This window comes from Suillus paluster (assembly GCF_016628075.1).
Source record: "Suillus paluster strain FC165 chromosome Unknown EDB91scaffold_131, whole genome shotgun sequence".
Taxonomy (NCBI): domain Eukaryota; kingdom Fungi; phylum Basidiomycota; class Agaricomycetes; order Boletales; family Suillaceae; genus Suillus; species Suillus paluster.
This window is the reverse complement of record NW_024537691.1, coordinates 17,506-38,715: the sequence shown is the minus strand read 5'-3', so window position 1 is coordinate 38,715 and position 21,210 is coordinate 17,506. Positions and strand designations below refer to the sequence as shown.

The window sequence follows — 21,210 nt, the reverse complement described above, 5'->3', positions numbered from 1 at the left end:
ATAGTGGCACATGTCGAGTGTCCATCGATATCGCAGCGCCACCACCTTCATTGATGTACTCTCCAGGCTGAAGAAATCCTTGTAGTTGGCGTCGTTGCGTTTCGAGTAGGCTCTTCGTCCTCTAGGTTTGTATCTTGGTTGGATGTCTGTACCCTGTTCGGTACCGCTAGAACCCACCATGAAGGATGGTATAACTTGGTGCCTGGATAAGTTCGAATATCACTCTTGCATATCCAGGTCTCGACAGTACACCAGGAGCAGTGTTTTCATTTTTCTCTCTAGTTTCCGATGCCACGTGGAAGAAGATAAGTGGGATTGTTGCTCCTTCCTTCCTGATAGCTACAAGTTACTTACTCTATCCTTGTAGGCGAAGCGTATCGGTGTATAAAGGTTCGTCATCATGAATCACGTTCCTTGGCACAGCTCGTCCTAATTATACATACCACTCAAGTAAGCCATGGCCACGCGCCCGAAAGATTCGCTACCATCTTTCTCACTGCTAGACCCTCTAGAACACTACATTCATCAACAACGCCTCGCTGAAAAGAATGAGATCCGTCAATCGTTATTCATACATCATTCGATCATGCCAGCCACTCAGTCTTAGACCTTGAACTTGGAAGTTCCTCTCTTGACTTACGGTCAGCTCTTCCTTCTCTCCCAACGCAGAGCTTCCCATCTCGTTCTAATTTTTGTCTAGCATTGCTAGTATGGATAGGCTCGACCTCATCACATCCCCCAATGGTCTCGCAGATTCACATTATCATTAACCTTGCAGAGTGCGGCGACTTTGTCTTTGCCTCTCCCCGCACGTAACATGTCGATATGATTTATCAGTGCGGGTGCCTTGGTTTTCGAGATTCATATCCCTACCTGGCGCTATTTTCGTATTTAACCGAGTCTACATCAGCCCCTGAAAGGAGGCATCTACTCGATAACTGCGCCACGTATCCTTGACAGTACTAGTTCTGCACTACCTCATTTACTACTCCTCCCAGTCACTCGCAGAAAAGACGTGGCTCAGGCAATACCGCTGCCAAATATGCGTTCTCAGTCTACTTGGGAGTTGCGTTTGCGGTCACTCGGGACGTGTGTAGATCCACAGGTAGCCCATAATATGATGTGTCTGTCATGAGATCATTCCTCTTGATAGTGCATGATATCGAGCTTTCGTCGGGGTCGCAGCGCCGCCACCTGAATTGACGTCTTCATGATGATGAGGACATCGTTGCAGTTGGCGTCGTTGCATTTCACTTTCTGGTTTCGCGATGCCTCTTCGGACCCTGTGCGATACCGCTAGGACCATCCACGAAGCATGATATAACATGGTGCCTGGATATGTGGACACGTCCTGACTTCCTGCCGTGCCACTCTGCCATATGCAGGTGCTAAGCATACCGAGAACGGTGTTGTCGCTATGATCGTTTTCTCTCTAGTTTCTGATCGCATGATGAAGAGGATATGCGGGACTACTGCATCTACTGTCAGCCACAGGTTGACTCACGACTATCCTCAGGCAAAGAGTATCGGTGTATCAAGGTTCGTCTCATGAATCACGTTCTTTCGCACAGATCGCTCCATCCAAATTATACTAGTCCACTGAAATGATCTGAGCTAAAATCCATGTAGGATTACCTTCAAGCGCAGTTGAGATGATCGGACTCGCGTCTTTACCTCGATTGAGACGTCCCTGTATTCAGCAGTAAACGGTCACTTAAAGTTACCGGCCCTACTTAAGGCCACGCCCTACCGCCACCAGCCATACCGTTCATCCTACACAGGATAGTACTAGAGCACGAAGAACGACCTTCTAAAGGAAGCAGCCTAGTGCAAGCTCAAGCCAGTTCGCTGCTTCAGTCGCCGTCACTCACACTCCAAGCCAGCTGTCAATAGCTACATGGAAGAATACTGATGCTGCTCAATATCAACACCACACCTACGGGATGATTCTAAACTCTTTTCTTTGCTCACATTGGTCGCTGGTTTCCCGAAATACTCAGTTCATATACGAATGGCTTGCTGCGGCCCTCGCTCAACAACGCCAAGCCAGCCCTATCATGATCATAACACAACAGCCGCCCCAGTCACGGTCGTAGCAACAGCCTCCCCCAAAGTCCCCAACAGCCTCAACAACAGCCATGGTCTGCACAGCGCCTACTCCCCCCTCGCCAAGCCTGGCTCGGTACCAAGTTTACCTTCACCAAACCATTCCCTCGCCATGGCGATACACTTTCTGCGACACCCACTACTTCAGGAGACTTGCAGAGTTTTTGCGATGATGGAGGAACTTATACGTATATAAACACCATCGATAGCCAAAGTACGTCTGACGAACTAGCATAGGCATTTTACGGTAAATAGTATATTTCTTTATCAATTTTTTCATTCACAACCGTGAGGGACGCTCATCAGGAAAGGGAAACATTATATGCTGTTGCGTAATCGGCTGGAGCGCTTAACTGCATCTCTGGGACATCCGATATCCGTTTCGAAATAGAAGCTGGAGAAACAAAAACACTTAGTAGCTGTACTGAGTACACGATGGATGGTTACTAGTACCATTCGGATCCGTGGTGCGTGCTGAACTGCTTTCGGGCTTGATGCCCAGTTGAGGCAACGTCGATCTCTTTACCAGCGTCAGCTCGCGCCTACCGCCGAGACTAGCAACTGTGCGGTCGAGGTACGCTAGCATGTTGAGTTCGTTGACGATCAGAGCATAGTCCTCGTGATTCGCCAGTCTGCGCTTCCGACAAATCACTTCAAGTACTTCCTGCATGTACATACCCGCTGACCTGTGTTCGTTGAATGAGGAGAGAAAGGGCAGCATCGGCAAATCCAACTTACACAGGGATGGTGCTGGAGAAACGACCTGCATCTGAGATCGCGATGCAAATACGCAAGAACAGCTGAGGCCCATAGTTTGACGAAGGACCAAGAGAAGATGATAAATTTGGAGTTGTACCGAACATGGTGCCTGCGGCGCTGGAGACGGATGGCAACGCCAATCCGCCTGGTGGTCCTGAATCCTGTTTCTTTGGTACTGCCATAACTCTCGAAGGACGTCGCTGTATATTTCTCTCCAGTTCTTCATTGTGTTGTACTGAGGAAGATAATTAGCTTTGATAAACAAAGAAAAGGTGCTGTACTTTGAAGTGGGGTAGCAGCTAGCATAGCAACTGCCTTGGATCCGAACTTCGAGATCTTGCCTGTGCGGTCGGGTGCTGTGCAAAAAAACTATGAATCTTATCCTACGCCAAGCGAAGAACGAAGACATACGCGGGAAATCCTCATCAACCTCACCATCATGCTCTGCAATGCGCATGATCCAACCTATCGCAGAGAGTTTCGGGTCATCGTCCTTCACACCGTCATTCAGCTCGGGCATCCATCGCTCTTCCCAGTACGTCCATAATGCAAAACCAATGACTTCTTCAATAGTTGCGTCTTTTCGCACGTGTAGAGCCATATGATCATGACGAGGTTGTTTCGCATGCGGGAAGAAAACCTTGACATCCATCGAGGCCGTCTCTCCCCGTCCAGATATGGCCCCATAGAGTTCACTGAACGGGTTAGCGAGACCGCCGGACGAAGGGGTGAGAGCGGACGCAAGCGGGGGCTCGGAATGAAGAGTTGGAAGAGACCCTTCGTGAGCTTCATCCATAGCACGATGTTCAGTCATCGTCAATTGGTACTATCATTAATCAGGTTCCTTGACAGCTGCAGGTCCCCCCACTTATACCCTACTGAAATCCCTGCACAGGTTAGTCTCCCGCTCAAACTCACAGCTGATCGATCGTAGTTCCGTCTCCACCTCGACCGAGGCATAGTGCTACCGAGGCTTCCCTTTGCTATATCGGTCACTTGAAATTATGCCGGCCCTACTTAAGTAAGCCACGCGCCCCAAACTTTGGCGGCGCATCCTTGGCGCATCCGTTCTTTTTCACCGAGTTGCACAAAATTTGTAGTATTCACCCTCTAGATACCCTCTAGCAAACTAGCTAGTACTACGGTCATCGACAGAATTAAATCTCAAACTTCAAAAGCCTTTCTTTGACGTACAATTCGCTCCTCCATCTCTTCCAACGCCGAGTGTCCCTCTCTCATTTTATTCTCATCCTTCAAACGGTCGATCGGAGATTGACCCCGCAGAGTGCACAACTCGCCTTTTCCCGTACGTATCAACAGTTGATATCGATGCGACTGCCTTCGTTTTTGTTTTAAAAAAATGATGTCCCTACTTACCTCCATCTTCGTAGCAGTCCCAGCATCGAGACATCATAAAATCTACTCGATAAAAGTCAACCACGTATCGTACAGTTTTGCGCTACCTCACACGAGAAACGCGGTTCGTGCAACACCATTTCCAAATGTGTGTCCCCAGTCCACTTGGGATTTGTGCAGACCCACGCGGTCGCCCCCGATATGTCGCATATATCATGATGCCATTCCTCGTGATAGTGCGTGATATCTGGCGTTCATCGATGTCGCAGCGCCACCACCTACAGTAATGTACTCAACCTCAAAGACATCCTTGTAGTGGGCGTCGCTGGGTTTCGAGCAGGCTCTTCGCTCTTCAGGTTCGCACCTTGGCTGAATGCATGTATGTGCCCTATGCAGTACTCCAAGAAGCATGATATAACTTGATGCTTGGATGTGGAAAGGTTCTGTTTCGAACGGACTACTCTTCCATATCAGGTACTAAGCACATCAAGAACAGTGTTGTCGTTTTTCTCTCTGGTTTCCAATTGCATTTGTAAAGAGGATAAGTGCGACTACTTCCAATTCATTTCAAGTACGCAAATAATATCAGTGTATCAAGGTTCGTCACACCATGTAGAACGTTCCTTGGCAGATCGCCCCAATTATACATACCACACAAGTAAGCCATGGCCACGCGCTACAAGATCCTCTACCACCTTTCTCACTGGAAGACCCTCTAGAACACTATATCCATTAAGGACACCTAAATGCAAAGAACGGGATGTATCGATCATTATTCATTCGATCATGCTAGTCGCTCGGGGCTGAATCTCGAACTTCACACTCCTTCTGTTGATGTACGATCTGCTCTTCCTCCGTGACTTACGGTCAGCTTTTTTTTCTCTTCCAACGCCGAGCTTCCGCTCTCTCATTCTAGTTCTTGTCTAGCAGTACTAGTATTAATCGATTCGTCCTCATTACATCCCCATTCCAAACGATCTCGAAGATTCACATTGACTTTAACCTCGCAGAGTGCGGCGACTTTGCTTTTGCCTTGTCCTGTACGTGTCAACAGTTGATATGATATATCGGTGCGAGTGTCTTCGTTTCTGTCCCCAAGTCCCTACCTGACGCCACAGAACCACAAGATCTGATACTCGATAACCGCACTACGTATCGTCGACAGTACTAGTTCTACGCTACCTCATTCACTCATAGTCACTTGCAGGCGACACGTGGCTCATGGTGTGCCGAATATGTTCTTGCCTACTTGAGATTTATGCAGACCCACGCGGTAGCCCCGATACGCGGTATTTCCGAGATACATTAATCTTGATAGTGGCACATACTGGGCGTTCATCGAGGTCGCAGGGCCACCGCCTGCATGGATGACTTAGTTGTGAACGAAGACATCGTTGCAGTCGACGTCGCTGCGTTTCGAGCAGTGCTCCTTTCTCTCCAGGTTCGCACCTTGCCATTGGTCGGATGCTTGTACCCTGTTCGATACCACTAGGACCCTCCGGAAGTATGATATAACTTGGTACCTGGATATGGAGGAGTCCTACCCGGTCATGTCTGCCATATTCAGGTACTAAGCGTACCAGGAACAGTGTTTTCGCTTTTCTCTTTAGTTTCAGGTTACATGATAAAGAGGATAGGTGGTATTTCCATTTGCTTTCCGCCGGCTACAAGTTGACTTACGACCTTCCTGGGCAGGTTTCCCATGAACCACATCAATGTCGTCTGCGCTACTAGTAGAGCCAGATTCCATGTGGACCTGAGTTTTCTCCTCTCTGCTTGTTTCGATGAGATGCTTGATCAACTGCCACAACCGTTATTAGCGAACGCATTCGATGCAAATGCGTATCGCAAGTGACCTACGCGCTATCGTAAGTAGGGGTCTGGTTTCAAATCATCAGGTGATGTTTCAGAGATTGTACGCCTCCGAGTGCATCAGCGGGACGCAAGTAAGAATCGTATTTTCTGCAATGGCTACTGGTTAACCCATGGTGTAGGTCAGGTGAAGTTCTGCACTTGTATCTATGTCTCACTATGACTACTTAGTGTTGATCAAAGTAATAAACCTCCTATGTATACGAAGTCGATTACTCACCTCCGACGGTCCTCCGTTGTTCATGCACAGTCGTTCCTTCTGTTACGGTATATTCGCTTGCCCAGTCTTTGGCCGCCGATCCGGTATCTCGGGGATATGTCCTCCCCCTCCAATCACCCTCTCCAATTTGCTCTGCGTCTCCTCCCTGATATAAGGAGCCGTTTTCTTCCTTCTATTAAATCTGCCTACTGCGAAAATCAAATTATTTGTCTTATCTGCAAGCGGTTTATCTTCCCTTTAAATACTCCTCAGTGGAGTCCTTACCCGTCATTCACCCATTAAACATTTCCGCAAGCGTACGATCGGTTCGTACACTATGGTAAATTCCTTCATTAGCTGGTATACATTGAGGGGCTCCACCCTCCGCAAGAGCGAGGAATTGCTAGTTGTATTGACTGGCACCACGCACTCTGACGGTTCGATGCCGCCGTGGCATTCGAAACCTTCCGCAAAGGAGATCATATAATGCCCAGCTTCGTACCACGCAAAGTAGATGTGTCGTGGGCCAATGGCGGTGTGCCCGTGTCCGCCGATGATATCACATCCCTACAGGTATTTTGATACCCCGCTGGGCTTCGCATGCCATTGTTGTACATGTTACTTGATATTCATGAACTCGACTACAGCTCCTAAGCGCAAGCTTGTGTCTGCTGTTACTTACCTGGGTGCTCAGCGCTCCAAATAAAAATTTATCTATCACATAGTGAACAATCAAGGAGGGGAAAGCAGGTCGACGGTATCCTCCAAGCGAACCATCTCGAATTTAGAGATAACAACGCGATGCTCATCCACCCAATCCAAGATCTTTTCGAAGTCTTTGCATTGATGGCGAACATTGAAACTGGGGGGAAAAGCTCCGGATCGCTCCCAATCGTAACTGATCGTGACCACGTCACTATGACACAAAATATTCTGCCTGAGCAATTCAATGCAGTGGTCTGAGGTACAACATAAACAGGACATGTGCCGGGCAGGGAACAGTATACGTACCGAGATGAATGCGGAAGTATTCAGGGGATTCGTGGACGTCATTACCAGAGGGCCCATAGTGGTCGCCCCAGGTGACTTTGCGAAGCATATTCTATACAGCTTCCATGTTTTGAAACTGACTAAGCAATGGACCATGTGATTGCTTTCCATCGATGTCATATAACCTCCGCCATATGCATCTGAACAGCTAGCCATGTTGCTGAACAATTCCTCAAGCGTCATGCGAACTGGCGCTGGACAATATCGCTGATTAATAATCGCATATGGCGTGAGTGAAACATGATACAACCATCAACAGCTATGTTATCCCAAGCGGCTTCGACTTCTGGGGACAGACTTCCACGATATATAGAAGGAGCGCCTGGAGTTCCGTTGAATCTTATTATGCTGATGGATTCAATAGCCTTGTTGGCTGGAGCTGCGAATGGTACTAGTAAGTAAGGTCCTTACGTTGACGCTATTTGTCCACCCACAGTACAAAGCTACGCCGTCTATCAAAGGTGCCCGTGCCCATAGCGTGAATAACAGTGTAGTTATGAACACCAGCACACCATGGCTTGGCCATGGCAATATGTTAAGAAAGCGAGATTTTGATGAAGGTCTGGTTTCTGTACCACTATCAAGGAGCTTCGCACTGTCATCGTCGACTCTATCGGCAGGAGAATACTGAGAATAATATTCCTTGCGCATAACTTGCAAAGGAAGATTTGGTTAGTGTGCGTCTAATATAAATCAGACAGTCAGGGAGCTTACGAAAAAATGACACTCGCCTTTCTTCGTACTATAGCAGCCCAGAGATTCGGCAAGGCTTGAGTTGACGCAGGAGGTCAACTTGTCTGGATTATTGAAACAAAAGATGCAAGTTCCTACCACTCTATATATGTATATCGAATCACCCAAGATCCCAGGCGCTTGCTCAGCGCAGCTCTCAGACGCCACGTTTCACAAGGTCAGAGATGTTATGTCGGTCCCTTTACCCGAAGTGAGTTGATGTGCGTTCCTCGGCTGCTCTCTTGATTTTCTGCGTAATTTGCAGGCATATCCGTGGTTCTGCTTCCCTTAAATTGGACACCGAGGTAATGCTACTACCGTCCCGGCAGATTACGGCCTGTACGTTTTATGTAGGTCGAGTAAATACACGTGTCATGGACAGAAAACATATTGCCTTTCCGAAGTCCACGACTTTGGAGTATATTTGAAGACAAATCACAAACAAGCTCTCCAGTTGGTGCGCTGGCTCCGAGCAGCCGTCCACAAATGGCCTGTTGTTTGAAGGTAGTTGTCGGAATGAGGTGTGATACATTTCCTTCGGGGCGTAGATTGCTACTAGTAGGTGATAACACCAACACCCACAGTGAGGAAATTCAAGATGCGGATTGGACGTGGCAATTTCCAAGTCGCGCCAGGTCGTGCCACCTTGCGTTTTAGCAAAAGAGTGAGATACAACAGTACTTGCCAGTGATTGACGCAGTAACGTTTCGATGTGTGTCACGTAATTACCCGTATCTGCCCATTACGAAAAATCTATTTTAATACCAACAGACTGCGCGATCCCCAGCGAACGGAGTCGTGGGCCAATGGCGGCGTTCCCGTGCCTGCCGATGATTTTACATTCCAACATGTATTTGATACCTCACTGGGCTTCGCTATTGAAAACGCAAGCTTGTGTCAGCTGTTACTTACTTGGGCGCTTAGTCACCTGTCACCGTGGCTCTCCGTGACAAATTGGTACACATAGTATTTGACTGAGGCCACGAATTATTGACGTTTATAATGAGCCTGACGCTACGATCTATGTTTTTTCCGGATGCGCTATTATGAATGTATGGGTGTAATTTATCTCATTCAGTCGAGATCAAAGTACACGAACTGCGACAAGTACTTGGGGATCGGCTCTGCCATTAACGTGCCTCGGTTGTGACCTTCCTCGTCGATTTCGGCTCTGTATGTATGCATTAACAGCCAAAGAGCTCCTGTGACGAATGCCGCCGGAACTATTCTGTCAGCACTGTCATACGTTTCGAAATTCCTTCACATCGGCATGGAAGTCCAAAACACCTTGTTAGGACTCAGGAGATTTCTGTAGAATATAAAAACCGAGCATCTTCACAGATCAGACAACACCAACAACTCTCTCTAGTCTAAGATCAACTCACCATCATCATGTCCGCCCGCCTCTCTACTGCTTTCTGTGTTCTCCTTAGCTTGACGGCCCTTCTGGGCGTCAACGCTGGAGTAGTCCCAGTAAGCCTTGCTTCGCATCAAGTCTTGCCGTGTTGACATCGAGATACATTCTCCACAGATTGCTCGCGACGTAGAAGTAGTAAGCCTTGCTTCGCATCAAATGTCATCATGTTGACCTCACCATACAATGTGCGCAGGGCAGCTATGGTACATCAGCACTTTATGCAATCATAAGAGATACAGAACTTGACAAGCGTGTCGTGGTAAGCCTTGCTCCGCATCAAATCTCATCGTAGGACCTCACCAACAATGTGCGCAGGCGCGAGAGACTGAGCTGACATCGAGGTTTGATATAAAGAGGGACACGGAGCTGGAGCAGACGTCCGAGTATGTATGGGGACAGAACTAAAGTGAATCTAGGCGAGAGTGGGACAGAGCGAGCTAGTAAGAACGAATAATCTCAGTCTCTAGACAGAACGGTACTACCTAGTCACCTATATTTCCCACAATACCAACTTAGTAGAACAAAGACTTCTGAAATTTTCGACAAGTTGAACAATGACTTACATCAGCATTTCCGAGTTCTGTGAAGGTTCTGTGGTGCTGTGAGAGCTGTGAAATTTGCAAACACTGTGCAAAGTCTAGTAGTTTACTAATGTCATGCAACTCTCACAAGTTTAGAGCCATTTTTGCATCAAGGCTTGTGTCTAATCTGACACTTTGAAGCTTCAACACTACAGGTACAGGTGTCATGGGGCAGTAAAAAAATCACTCTAAACCGCTAAGTTGTCTATTTTATTGAAATTGTCATAAGTTAGAGAAATTTTGACATACTTAGCCTACATTTGTAGCGGAGGGTTTTCCTGATGGTGGGAAACATAGGTGCTTCTTCTCCGACTTACGGTCAGCTCTTCCTTCTCTTCGAATGTCGAGTTTTCGCTCTCTCATTCTAGTTCTTGTCTAGTAGCACTAGTATGAATCGATTGTCCTCATTACATCCCCATTCTTAATGGTCTCGGAGATTAACATTGACTTTGACCTCGCAGAGTGCGGCGACTTTGCTTTTACCTTGTCCTGTACGTGTCAACAGTCAAGATGATATATCGGTGCGAGTGTCTTCATTTTTATTTTCAAGTCCCTACCTGACGCCATTTGCCGTGTCTGCATGAGTCTCGGAAAAGAGAGAGATACCACAAGATCTGATACTCGATAACCGCACTACGTATCGTCGACAGTACTAGTTCTAGGCTACCTCATTCACTCCTAATCACTTGCAGGCGACACGTGGCTCATGGTGTGCCAAATGTGTTTCCGTCTACTTGCGATTTGTGCAGACTCGCATGGTAGCCCCGATGCGTGGTACATTCGAGATACATTTATCTTGATAGTGGCACATACCGAGCATTCATCGAGGTCGCAGGGCCACCGCCTGCATGGATGACTTAGATGTAAACGAAGACATCGTTGCAGTTGGCGTCGCTGCGTTTCGAGCAGTGCTCCTTTCTGTCCAGGTTCGCACCTTGTCATTGGTCGGATGCTTGTACCCTGTTCGGTACCACTAGGACCCTCCGTAAGCATGATATGACTTGGTACCTGGGTATTGAGGAGTGCTACCTGGCCATGTCTGCCATATCCAGGTACTACGCGTACCAGGAACGGTGTTTTCGCTTTTCTCTTTAGTTTCAGGTTACATGATAAAGAGGATAGGTGGGATTGCCATTTCATTCCCGGCAGCCACAAGTTGGCTTACAACCTTCCTGGGCAGGTTACCATGAACCACATCAATGTCGTCTGCGCTGCTAGTAGGGCCATATTCCATGTAGACCTGAGTTTTCTCCTCTCTGCTTGTTTTGAAGAGATGCTTGATCAACTGCCACAACCGTTATTAGCGAACGCATTCGAAGCAAATGCGTATCGCAAGTGACCTACGCGCTATCGTAAGTAGGGGTCTGGTTTCAAATCATCAGGTGATGTTTCAGAGATTGTACGCCTCCGAGTGCATCAGCGGGACGCAAGTAAGAATCGCATTTTCTGCAATGGCTACTGGTTAACCCATGGTGTAGGTCAGGTGAAGGTCTGCACTTGTATCTATGTCTCACTATGACTACTTAGTGTTGATCAGAGTAATCAACCTCCTATGTATACGAAGTCGATTGCTCGCCTCCGACGGTCCTCCGTTGTTCATGCACAGTCGTTCCTTCTGTTACGGTATATCCTCTTGCCCAGTCTTTGGCCGCCGATCCGGTATCTCGAGGATATGTCCTTCCCTTCCAATCACCCTCTCCAATTTTCTCTTCGTCTCGTCCCTGATATAAGGAACCTTTGTCTTCCTTCTATTAGGTCTGCCGACTGCGAGAAACAAATTATTTGTCTTATCTGCAAGCGGTTTACCTTCCCTTTAAATACTCCTCAGTGGAGTCCTTACCCGACATTCACCCATTAAACATTTCCGCAAGCGTACTGTCGGTTCGTACACTATGGTAAATTCCTTCATCCGCTGGGATACATCGAGGGGTTCCACCCTCCGCAAGAGCGAGGAATTGCTAGTTGTATTGACTGGCACCACGCACTCCGACGGTTCGATGCCGCCGTGGCATTCGAAATCTTCTACAAAGGAGATCATATAATGCCCAGCTTCGTATCACTGTAAGAATTACCAAACGTTTATCGCCGGAACATGCCGATACTCCTCTCACCGCAACCACCACGTCAACGCCTGGACCGTTTGTCAAGCACGATACCCGACCCCTTTTATTAGTACCTATCCTTTCAATTCCTATCGCTCGCTAAACCCTTCCTGTCGTTACTGTTCCTCCATTCGTAATACCGCCGTCTTCACCTTGTCAACAACTCTTATATCATTCTCTCGCTACACTATCAAATACAAACGCCACTCCCTTCAGCTACCGCTTTCACCGACAGTACACCGAGCCCTTGCCTTTAACTATTCTAGGACGACCCTTCCTCATCCTACAGTATAAGTAGCCCATGTACATTCCTAATAAGCAGCAGAATAGAACAGTAGATCCCCCAGAAGAACGCCCCGAAGAACCCGTCTCATTACCTTCTCTTATCATCGCTATAACGCGGTCACTCTCGTTTACCGATTCACGATATCTCTCGCATCCGTCATCCGTCATTTGAAGCTAACACTAATCATTATCATTCCTTCAGCGGTCTATCTACCCCCTTCGCACTCGCATCGCCTCTAGCTACGCACGTCGTAGCTAACTTACATCACGCAAAGTAGATGTGTCGTGGGCCAATGGTGGTGTGCCCGTGTCCGCCGATGATGTTACATCCCCATAGGTATTTTGATACCCCGCTGCCAGTGGGCTTCGCATGCCATTGTTGTACATGTTACTTGATATTCATGAACTCGACTACAGCTCCTAAACGCAAGCTTGTGTCTGCTGTTACTTACTTTGGTGCTCAGCACTCCAGACAAAAATATATCCATCATATAGTGAACCGTGAACCGTGTCGAAGCCATCAGCGGGAGCAAATTGTATCAAGAATAAAATCAAGGAGGGGAAAGCAAGTCGACAGTATCCTCCAAGCGAACCATCTCGGATTTAGGGATAACAACGCGATGCTCATCTACCCAATCCAAGATCTTTTCGAAGTCTCTGCATTGATGGCGAACGTTGAAATTGGGAAAAAAAGCGTCGGATCGCTCCCAATCGTAACTGATCATGACCACGTCACTATGACACAAGATGTACTGCCTGAGCAATTCGATGCAGTGGTCTGAGGTACAAAATAAGCAGGACATGGGCCGGGCAGGAAACAGTATACGTACCGAGATGAATGCGGAAGTATTCGGGGGATTCGTGGACATCATTCCCAGAGGGTCCATAGTGGTCACCCCAGGTGACTTTGCGAAGCATGTTCTATACGAGAGTGAGCAAAGATAGTCTAGCTTCCCTGTTTTGAAACTGACTAGGCAATGGAGCATGTGATTGCTTTCAATCGATGCCATATAACCTCCGCCATATGCATCTGGATATCTAGCCATATCGGGAGAAGGTTTCTCCCCTGTTCTGAGCAATTCCTCAAGCGTCATGCGAACTGGCGCTGGATAATATTGCCGATTAATAATCGCATATGGCGTGAGTGAAGCACGATACAACCATCGACAGCTATATTATTCCAAGCGGCTTCGACTTCTGGGGATGGACTGCCACGATATATAGAAGGAGCGCCCGGAGTTCCATTGAATGTTACTATGCCGATGGATTCAATAGCCTTGTTCGCTGGAGCTGCGAATGGTACTATTAAGTAAGGTCCTTTCGTTGACGCTATTTGTCCACCCACAGTACAAAGCTACGCTGTCAATCAAAGGTGCCCGTGCCCATAGCGTGAAGAACAGCGTAGTCATGAACATCAGCACACCATGGCTTAGCCATGGCAATATGTTAAGGAAGCGATATTTTGATGAAGATCTGGTTTCTGTACCACTATCAAGGAGCTTGACATTGTCATCGTCGACTCTATCGGCAGGAGAATACTGAGAATAATATTCCTTGCGCATAACTTGCAAAGGAAGATTTGGTTAGTGTGCGTCTAATATAAATCAGACAGTCAGGAAGCTTACGAAAAAAATGATACTCGCCTTTCTTCGTGCTATAGCGGCCCCGAGATTCGGCAAGGCTTGAGTTTGCACAGGAGGTCAACTTGTCTGGATTATTAAAACAAGAGATGCAAGTTCCTACCACCCACTTTATATATGTATATCGAATCACCCAAGATCCCAGGCGCTTGCTCAGCGCAGCTCTCAGACGCCACGTTTCACAAGGTCAGAGATGTTATTTCGGTCCCTTTACCAGAAGTGAGTTGATGTGCGTTCCTCGGCTGCTCTCTTGATTTTCTGCGTAATTTGAAGGCATATCCGTGGTTCTGTTTCCCTTAAATTGGACACCAAGGTAATGCTACCACCATCCCGGCAGATTACGGCCTGTAGGTTTTTTGTAGGTCAAGTAAATACACGTGTCATGGACAGAAAACATATTGCCTTTCAGAAGTCCACGGCTTTGGAGTATGATACCAACTGTCAGTGAAACCAGCGTAAATTTCAAGACAAATTACAAACAAGCTCTCGAGTCGGTGGGCTAGCTCGCAGCCGTCCACAAATGGCCTGTTGTTTGAAGGTAGTTGTCGGAATGAGGTGTGATACATTTCCTTCGGGACGTAGATTGCTACTAGTAGGTGATAACACCAACACCCACAGTGAGGAAATTCAAGATGCGGATTGGACGTGGCAGTTTCCAAGTCGCGCCAGGTCGTACCACCTTGCGTTTAAGCAAAAGAGTGAGATACAACAGTACTTGCCAGTGATTGACGCAGCAACGTTTCGATGCTTTCGCAAGATCAGCATGATCTTAATGTGTGTGTCACGTAATTATCCGTATCTGCCCATTACGAAAAATCTATTTTAATACTAACAGATTGCGCGATTCCCGGTGAACGGAGTTGCTTCCCTGTGACGGCAGGTAGAAGTTGGTAAGACTTTAGATGACGGCACAACTTAGAGATTCTATCGCAAGTAACCAGATACCAGTCCGGATGGATTGGAAGAATACTAACTAGCTTTCAGTACAGTTTAACGACTCTAAATACTATCGCGATGTATGAAGATTGTGATAAGATAGATAACAAATAGATAGGTAAAATAGAAAAAGCACGATCACTTGAAACAGCGACGCTCGGACCAAGACTTGTCCTCTCATCAACCCTTTCGATCGCTCAAGTCTTCGTTGTCCTTCGTCGTTAGGGAGCAAACGCCACATTCCCCAAGTGCGTCATGGTTAAAAAAAATTACAGCACTCACCCAACTGAGTATTGATGAGCTTGTCAACGATGTCCATGACGTCAAACTATTTGGTGATTGACAGAAAGGTTCGGTGCAGATGCTACAGAACATCGTCCAAAGCTGCAGGACGTGCATCGGTGCTCTTTTTCGCGTTGAGGACGGGCACGCCTTCACCTCACCTGCACGACGACATTCCTGTACACTGTAGGTAGACAAACGTGCGTCGAACATGCGACAAACGTGCGTCGAACATGCGACAAACGTGCGTCGAACATGCGACAAATAATGTGAATGATCTGTAACAGCTCCAGCAAGTGGGGTTGTCGAGTCCATGATTGTAAGGCTCAACGCAACCCACGACTTTCCTTCCATCTATCGTGGGCCTCCTTCCCCAGACATCGATGCCGCTTGTGCTAGAATAACTCACGATGGTGTGTCGTTCGATTATACCACTTCGTGATTGCTCATCTCCATGAAAGCCCAGTGCTACCTACTCGAACGAAGCCATCTCAACATCTACTGCGGCTGGGGTAGCAACTAGGGTTGGGCCATCATCTTATGTGAGTTCACCTTCCACGGTATTATTTCCTCATCGCTACTTTGTCCTTCTCCGATTCCCCATTGTGGAGAGTCACTGTCGCTTCTTGAACGTCCCCATGACCATCCTGTACGTGAAGATTCAAGAATATCAGTGTATCACATTCCTTGGCACGGGTCGTCCAAATTATACATCCCACTTAAAGTAAGTCGCGCCCCTCAAATATCCGCTACCGCATTTCTCACTGAAAGACCATCTAGCGACACTACCCATTATCACGCTGCAAAAAAAACGAGATATGTCGATCGTTATTCCATATGTCAATCGGTCATGCCAGTCGCTCAGTGCTAGATCTCGAACTTGGAAGTTCCTCCCTTGACTTACGATCTGCTCTTCCTTCTCTTCCAACGCCGAGCTTCCGCTTTCTCATTCTAATTCTTGTCCAGCAGTATGGATCGACTCATCCTCGTCACATCTCCCAAATGGTCGATCGGAGATTGACTAGGCAGCTGTTGTTTTTATTTTTTTTAGGTCCCTACTTGATAGCATTTTCGTAACAGTCCCAGAATCGAGATATCGCAAGATCTATAAACGCACTGGCCACGGATCATCGGCAGTTCTGCGCTACCTCTTTCACCCTCCCAGTCACTTGCAGGAGAAATGTGACCTAGGCAACACCGCTACCAAATGCGTTCTCAGTCTATTTGGGAATTGTTGCAAACCTACGCGGTAGCCCCCGATATGCGATATCTACCTACGACGACCATCCCTTATATGATTGTGGCACATATCGGGCGTTCATCAAGTTCGCATCGCCACCACTAACAGCGATTTTCTGCATTTCGAAGACATTCTTGTAGTTGGCGTCGCTGCGTTTCGAGCAATGCTATTCGCTTTCCAGGTTCGCACCTTGGTTAGATACCTGTACCCTGTTCGGTACCGCTAGGACTCTCCACGAAACATGATATAACTCGGTGCTTGGATGTGGAAAGAATGTGCTATGAACGCATATCAGGAACAGTGTTTTCGATTTTCTCTTTACGTCTGCTACCACCCTACCGCCATCAGCCCTACCGTCCAGTAGGAAACAGAGCACGGCACAGCTGTCAATGGCTGCAAAGGAGAATGTTGCAGATACCAACACCTATAGGATGATTCGTGAGTCGTTCATATCAATTGGCAGTGAGTCACAGCTGTTCGTCATTTTTTTTTGTCTCTGCACCTCTTTCTTTTATTGAATTGGTCGATGATTTGCTGCAAATACTCCGTTCAAATGGCCCTACGACGGTACTGGCTCAACGACGACAAGCCAGCTCCATTATGATCATAACACAACAGCCGCCCCAGTCACAGCAGCAGCCTCCCCAAGTCCCCAACAATAACAGCTGTCAGCTTATCCATGGTCTGCACAACGTTTACTCTTACTCCTCCCTCCCCTCCCATTTTTCCCAAGCCTGGCGATGCGGCACCAAGTTCACCATTTCCTCACTATGCCCCATCATTCCATCGCTACGCCCCACCATTGCCATACACTTTCTGCCTCAGCAACTGCTTCAGGAGAGCTGTATCTTTATCTCTTTGGAGTCAGGTCCGCGAAAGAGAAACAGCGCAATGATTTGTATTTTTTACCCGTGATCTGAGCGCGACTCTTGTTCAGACGGGTGTAGAAATACCCTCGCCAAGAGTGGGCCATGCTAGTACATTCGTTAGCAGCGCTCTGATCGTATGGGGAGAGACCCTTGGTTTTTACTGACACCTGATCGCACTTCCATCTTCACCTCGACTGAGACGTCTCCTACTTAAGTAAGCAATGCGCGCGCCCCAAAGATTGGTGCATCCGCTCTGTCTCACTGAGTTGCAAAATTTTGTAGTGACACTGACCACTGCCCCTCAGTGACCGTTGTTGAGCAAGATTCGTGACCAACGCTGGTTTGACGCCATCGTGGCGTTCAAAACCTTCTGCAAGGGGATTACCCAACTTCGTATGACGCAAAATAGATATGTCGTGGGCCAACGGCGGTGTTACCGTGCCTACCGATGATTTTACATTCCAACGTGCATTTGATACCTCACTGGGCTTCACCAGTGAAAACGCAAGCTTGTGTCTGCTGTTACTTACTTAGGTGCTTAGGCACCTGTTACCACGACTCTCCGTGACAAATTGGTACACAGTGTTCGACTGAAGCCACGAGTTGTTGACGTTTATAATTGGCCTGACGCTACGATCCATTCAAAATGTGTTTTGCCGGATGCGCTGTTATGAATGTATGAGTGTAAGCTATCTCATTTAGTCGAGATCAAAGTACACGAACAGCGATAAGTACGCGAGGATCGGCTCTGCCGTGCCTCGGGTGTGACCTCCCTCGTCGATTTCGGCTCTGTACGTACATACGCATTAACAGCCAAAGAGCTCCTGTGACGAATGCCGCCGGAACTATTCGTATCAATTCTGTCAGCACTGTCATACGTTTCGAAATTCCTTCACGTTGACATGGAAGTCCAAAACACCTTGTTAGGACTCCGGAGCTTTCTGTGGAATATAAAAACCGAGCATCTTCACAGATCAGACAACACCAACAACTCTCTCAAGTCTAAGATAAACTCACTATCATCATGTCCGTCCGCCTCTCTACTGCTTTCTGTGTTCTCCTTAGCTTGACGGCCCTTCTGGGCGTCAACGCTGGAGTAGTCCCAGTAAGCCTTGCTTCGCATCAAGTCTTGCCGTGTTGACATCGAGATACATTCTCCACAGATTGCTCGCGACGTAGAAGTAGTAAGCCTTGCTTCGCATCAAATGTCATCATGTTGACCTCACCATACAATGTGCGCAGGGCAGCTATGGTACATCAGCACTTTATGCAACCATAAGAGATACAGAACTTGACAAGCGTGTCGTGGTAAGCCTTGCTCCGCATCAAATCTCATCATGGGACCTCACCAACAATGTGCGCAGGCGCGAGAGACTGAGCTGACGTCCGGGTTCGAGACCAAGAGGGACACGGAGCTGACCTCTGGGTTCGAGACCAAGAGGGACGCGGAGCTGACCTCCGGGTTCGAGACAAAGAGGGACACGGAGCTGACGTCTGGATTCGAGACAAAGAGGGACGCGGAGCTGACCTCCGGGTTCGAGACAAAGAGGGACGCGGAGCTGACCTCCGGGTTCGAGACAAAGAGGGACGCAGAGCTGACTTCCGGGTTCGAGACAAAGAGGGACGCAGAGCTGACTTCCGGGTTCGAGACAAAGAGGGACGCAGAGCTGACTTCCGGGTTCGAGACAAAGAGGGACGCGGAGCTGACCTCCGGGTTCGAGACAAAGAGGGACGCAGAGCTGACTTCCGGGTTCGAGACAAAGAGGGATGCAGAGCTGACTTCCGGGTTCGAGACAAAGAGGGACGCGGAGCTGACCTCTGGATTCGAGACAAAGAGAGACGCGGAGCTGACGTCCGGGTTCGAGACGAAGAGGGACGCAGAGCTGACCTCTGGGTTCGAGACCAAGAGGGACCCGGAGCAGACCTCGGTGTTTTAAACGTATGCTGAACGACTCTAGGTTACGCTGGAAATCCGATTCTGTCAGTTGTGCTGGAAGAACTGGCAGAATCGCGACTTGGAAATTCTGTAGAGCAATTTGAGCTAGTGTATTACGCAAACGAAGATATCAGTATGTACTATGAAACACGTTCTGGGTACTTGATCGTCAGCATGCTTACATCCCAATGATCCTGATATCTCGGGAGAATGTCCGAACGTTCGAGCATTCAACGCCTAAATCACCGAAACCTTCGTAGATCATCAGGAAACATGTATGTCCATCAGAAGTACAAGCCAATGGACATACCTCGATTACATCAATCGTTCAACATGAGGCTAACCTACAGTGACAATAAATGGGAGAAAACAAAAAAGCATCGTTGACCATTCCGGGCATATATATGCGTCAGCGGTCGACTGGAAACAAGTCGTGGCCAACGACGAGAAACACTGAAGAAACACACGAAACAAAACAGAACCACGTTCTGGATTGCGAGACGACGACGACGGTAAGGTACAAGCTCAGGGAAAGAGGTGTCTACGATGCAATGAACCATATGTGTAGGTGTACGTAAGCCACCAGGCTTACATCGACGTCGAATTTATCCGCAGGAACATCAAAGCCATCGGTCAGAAAACGATTTTCATTGGGAGCGTGGCGGAATGTGTTTTTGGAGCTCATTAACACACGCGTCAACGTGGTCCAAAAAGCCGTCGTGCGCGATGTCACATAGCTTCTTAAACTTCACAATGATATGCCTTTTAGGAGCTTTACAACCGGTCTAGAAGGAGAAGAATCCTGAGAGAAAGTCAGCGGGAACAGCGGGCTACTCATGTGGGCATTGTGGATCCAGAGTGTTAAGGACAAGGTTCGGAATACTATTGACCAGGGACATCTATATGTAAAATCCAATCGAGCTTCGAGCACAGCGCTACTCAAGCATGCACCTTCAGCGTGTGACATACGTATATGATATAGACACATATCGCGAATTGCGCCAGTGCTAGTGTGACTGCCGGAGATTGCGAGTACACATGTCATTCCGACGTTAAACCGTGCAGCCGAGAGCAAGCTCATCATGCATACATGATCGCAAGTAATTTCCGCCCCAGGAGAATGAGCCTAGCAGTGAATGTATGCATGGTGGAATCAAGGGGAGAAAGGGAGACAGCTACGGACCGTTGGTTCGAAAGCCGTACAAATCGATTAAACGTCTACAAAAAGTGGTAAATTTGGTTCGTATGAATACTGCGGATGTCATCAAAAAAACACCAGAGGTAAACCGCTCTACACGCCGACTCGATCCTTGGCTCGTTCCTCATAAAGCCGCGTCTAAGAGTATGCCGACCGTGATGGCCACCCCGAATGGCGATGTAGCCAAGTTCACCCCCAGCAGCAACCATACAGAGACCTAGTAAAATTACAACACGTCAGAACCGGAATTAAATCCAGAACAGAAGCGCCTACCGCCCGCGTGCGAGGAACGCCAAAGAGTACAAGCGAGAGAAAACTGCATCGTGCGAAAGCAACCGACGAGACACAGGACCTCCGATCCCACCAACTTGGATACTTGCTGGCACTGAGCGAATAGTCAATGCCAGTGCTCTGTGTTTCGGAAAGTTCCCTACCTCCTGTTTATTGCCTCCGCTATCGCGCTGGCTAACTTGAACGACGCCATGTAAGACACTCCCATGCAGGAGACCTGGATCGACAAGAATATCGGCGATTAATAAACCATGCTGGAAATGGAGTCGAGGTTTTGAATTGGTGGAAACAGCACGCGTATAGTATTCGCAAACATAACTAGTGATTGCTGTGAAAATGGACAAGTCAGATTTGTAAGA

General features: G+C 47.9%; 6 protein-coding genes across 6 annotated transcripts; 3 read left to right on the top strand and 3 right to left on the bottom strand.

Moving 5' to 3' along the window:
* Window positions 1-2,296: 2,296 nt before the first annotated feature.
* EDB91DRAFT_1351017 (stress-activated map kinase interacting protein 1-domain-containing protein) lies at window positions 2,297-3,902 on the bottom strand (the record flags this gene model as incomplete). Its single annotated transcript, XM_041326107.1, has 6 exons — window positions 3,277-3,902; window positions 3,147-3,221; window positions 2,845-3,100; window positions 2,560-2,792; window positions 2,424-2,500; window positions 2,297-2,368 (listed from the first exon to the last, which is right to left on the bottom strand). Coding segments are annotated over exons 1-6 (1,116 nt in total), but the record flags the coding sequence as incomplete, so codon positions are not given.
* A 3,122-nt stretch (window positions 3,903-7,024) lies between these two features.
* On the bottom strand, window positions 7,025-7,686 carry EDB91DRAFT_1062841 (uncharacterized protein; the record flags this gene model as incomplete). The annotated part of the gene is made up of 4 exons (XM_041314561.1): window positions 7,025-7,251; window positions 7,304-7,394; window positions 7,424-7,536; window positions 7,590-7,686. Coding segments are annotated over 4 exons (528 nt in total), but the record flags the coding sequence as incomplete, so codon positions are not given.
* A 1,568-nt stretch (window positions 7,687-9,254) lies between these two features.
* EDB91DRAFT_141459 (uncharacterized protein) lies at window positions 9,255-9,950 on the top strand. Its single transcript, XM_041326206.1, has 4 exons — window positions 9,255-9,547; window positions 9,606-9,626; window positions 9,685-9,750; window positions 9,807-9,950. Exons 1-4 carry the CDS (start codon window positions 9,467-9,469, stop codon window positions 9,894-9,896), a joined length of 258 nt encoding a protein of 85 aa, XP_041170477.1. The 5' UTR covers window positions 9,255-9,466; the 3' UTR covers window positions 9,897-9,950.
* Window positions 9,951-13,010: 3,060 nt separating this feature from the next.
* Window positions 13,011-13,714, bottom strand: EDB91DRAFT_1062835 (uncharacterized protein; the record flags this gene model as incomplete). The annotated part of the gene is made up of 4 exons (XM_041314559.1): window positions 13,011-13,237; window positions 13,290-13,380; window positions 13,431-13,564; window positions 13,618-13,714. Coding segments are annotated over 4 exons (549 nt in total), but the record flags the coding sequence as incomplete, so codon positions are not given.
* Window positions 13,715-17,119: 3,405 nt separating this feature from the next.
* EDB91DRAFT_1170850 (uncharacterized protein) lies at window positions 17,120-17,779 on the top strand. The gene is made up of 2 exons (XM_041320193.1): window positions 17,120-17,420; window positions 17,479-17,779. Exons 1-2 carry the CDS (start codon window positions 17,158-17,160, stop codon window positions 17,588-17,590), a joined length of 375 nt encoding a protein of 124 aa, XP_041170475.1. The 5' UTR covers window positions 17,120-17,157; the 3' UTR covers window positions 17,591-17,779.
* Window positions 17,780-18,763: 984 nt separating this feature from the next.
* On the top strand, window positions 18,764-19,363 carry EDB91DRAFT_1062823 (uncharacterized protein; the record flags this gene model as incomplete). The annotated part of the gene is made up of 1 exon (XM_041314557.1): window positions 18,764-19,363. One exon carries the CDS (start codon window positions 18,764-18,766, stop codon window positions 19,361-19,363), a length of 600 nt encoding a protein of 199 aa, XP_041170474.1.
* Between the last annotated feature and the right edge of the window lie 1,847 nt (window positions 19,364-21,210).

Coding starts and splice junctions, on each gene's coding strand:
- EDB91DRAFT_1170850 (XM_041320193.1), top strand. CDS start 17,158: ATGATCATAACACAACAGCCGCCCCAGTCACAGCAGCAGCCTCCCCAA. Junction 17,421..17,478: donor TGTATCTTTATCTCTTTGGA/GTCAGGTCCGCG, acceptor CCGTGATCTGAG/CGCGACTCTTGTTCAGACGG.
- EDB91DRAFT_141459 (XM_041326206.1), top strand. CDS start 9,467: ATGTCCGCCCGCCTCTCTACTGCTTTCTGTGTTCTCCTTAGCTTGACG. Junction 9,548..9,605: donor TCAACGCTGGAGTAGTCCCA/GTAAGCCTTGCT, acceptor CATTCTCCACAG/ATTGCTCGCGACGTAGAAGT. Junction 9,627..9,684: donor TTGCTCGCGACGTAGAAGTA/GTAAGCCTTGCT, acceptor CAATGTGCGCAG/GGCAGCTATGGTACATCAGC.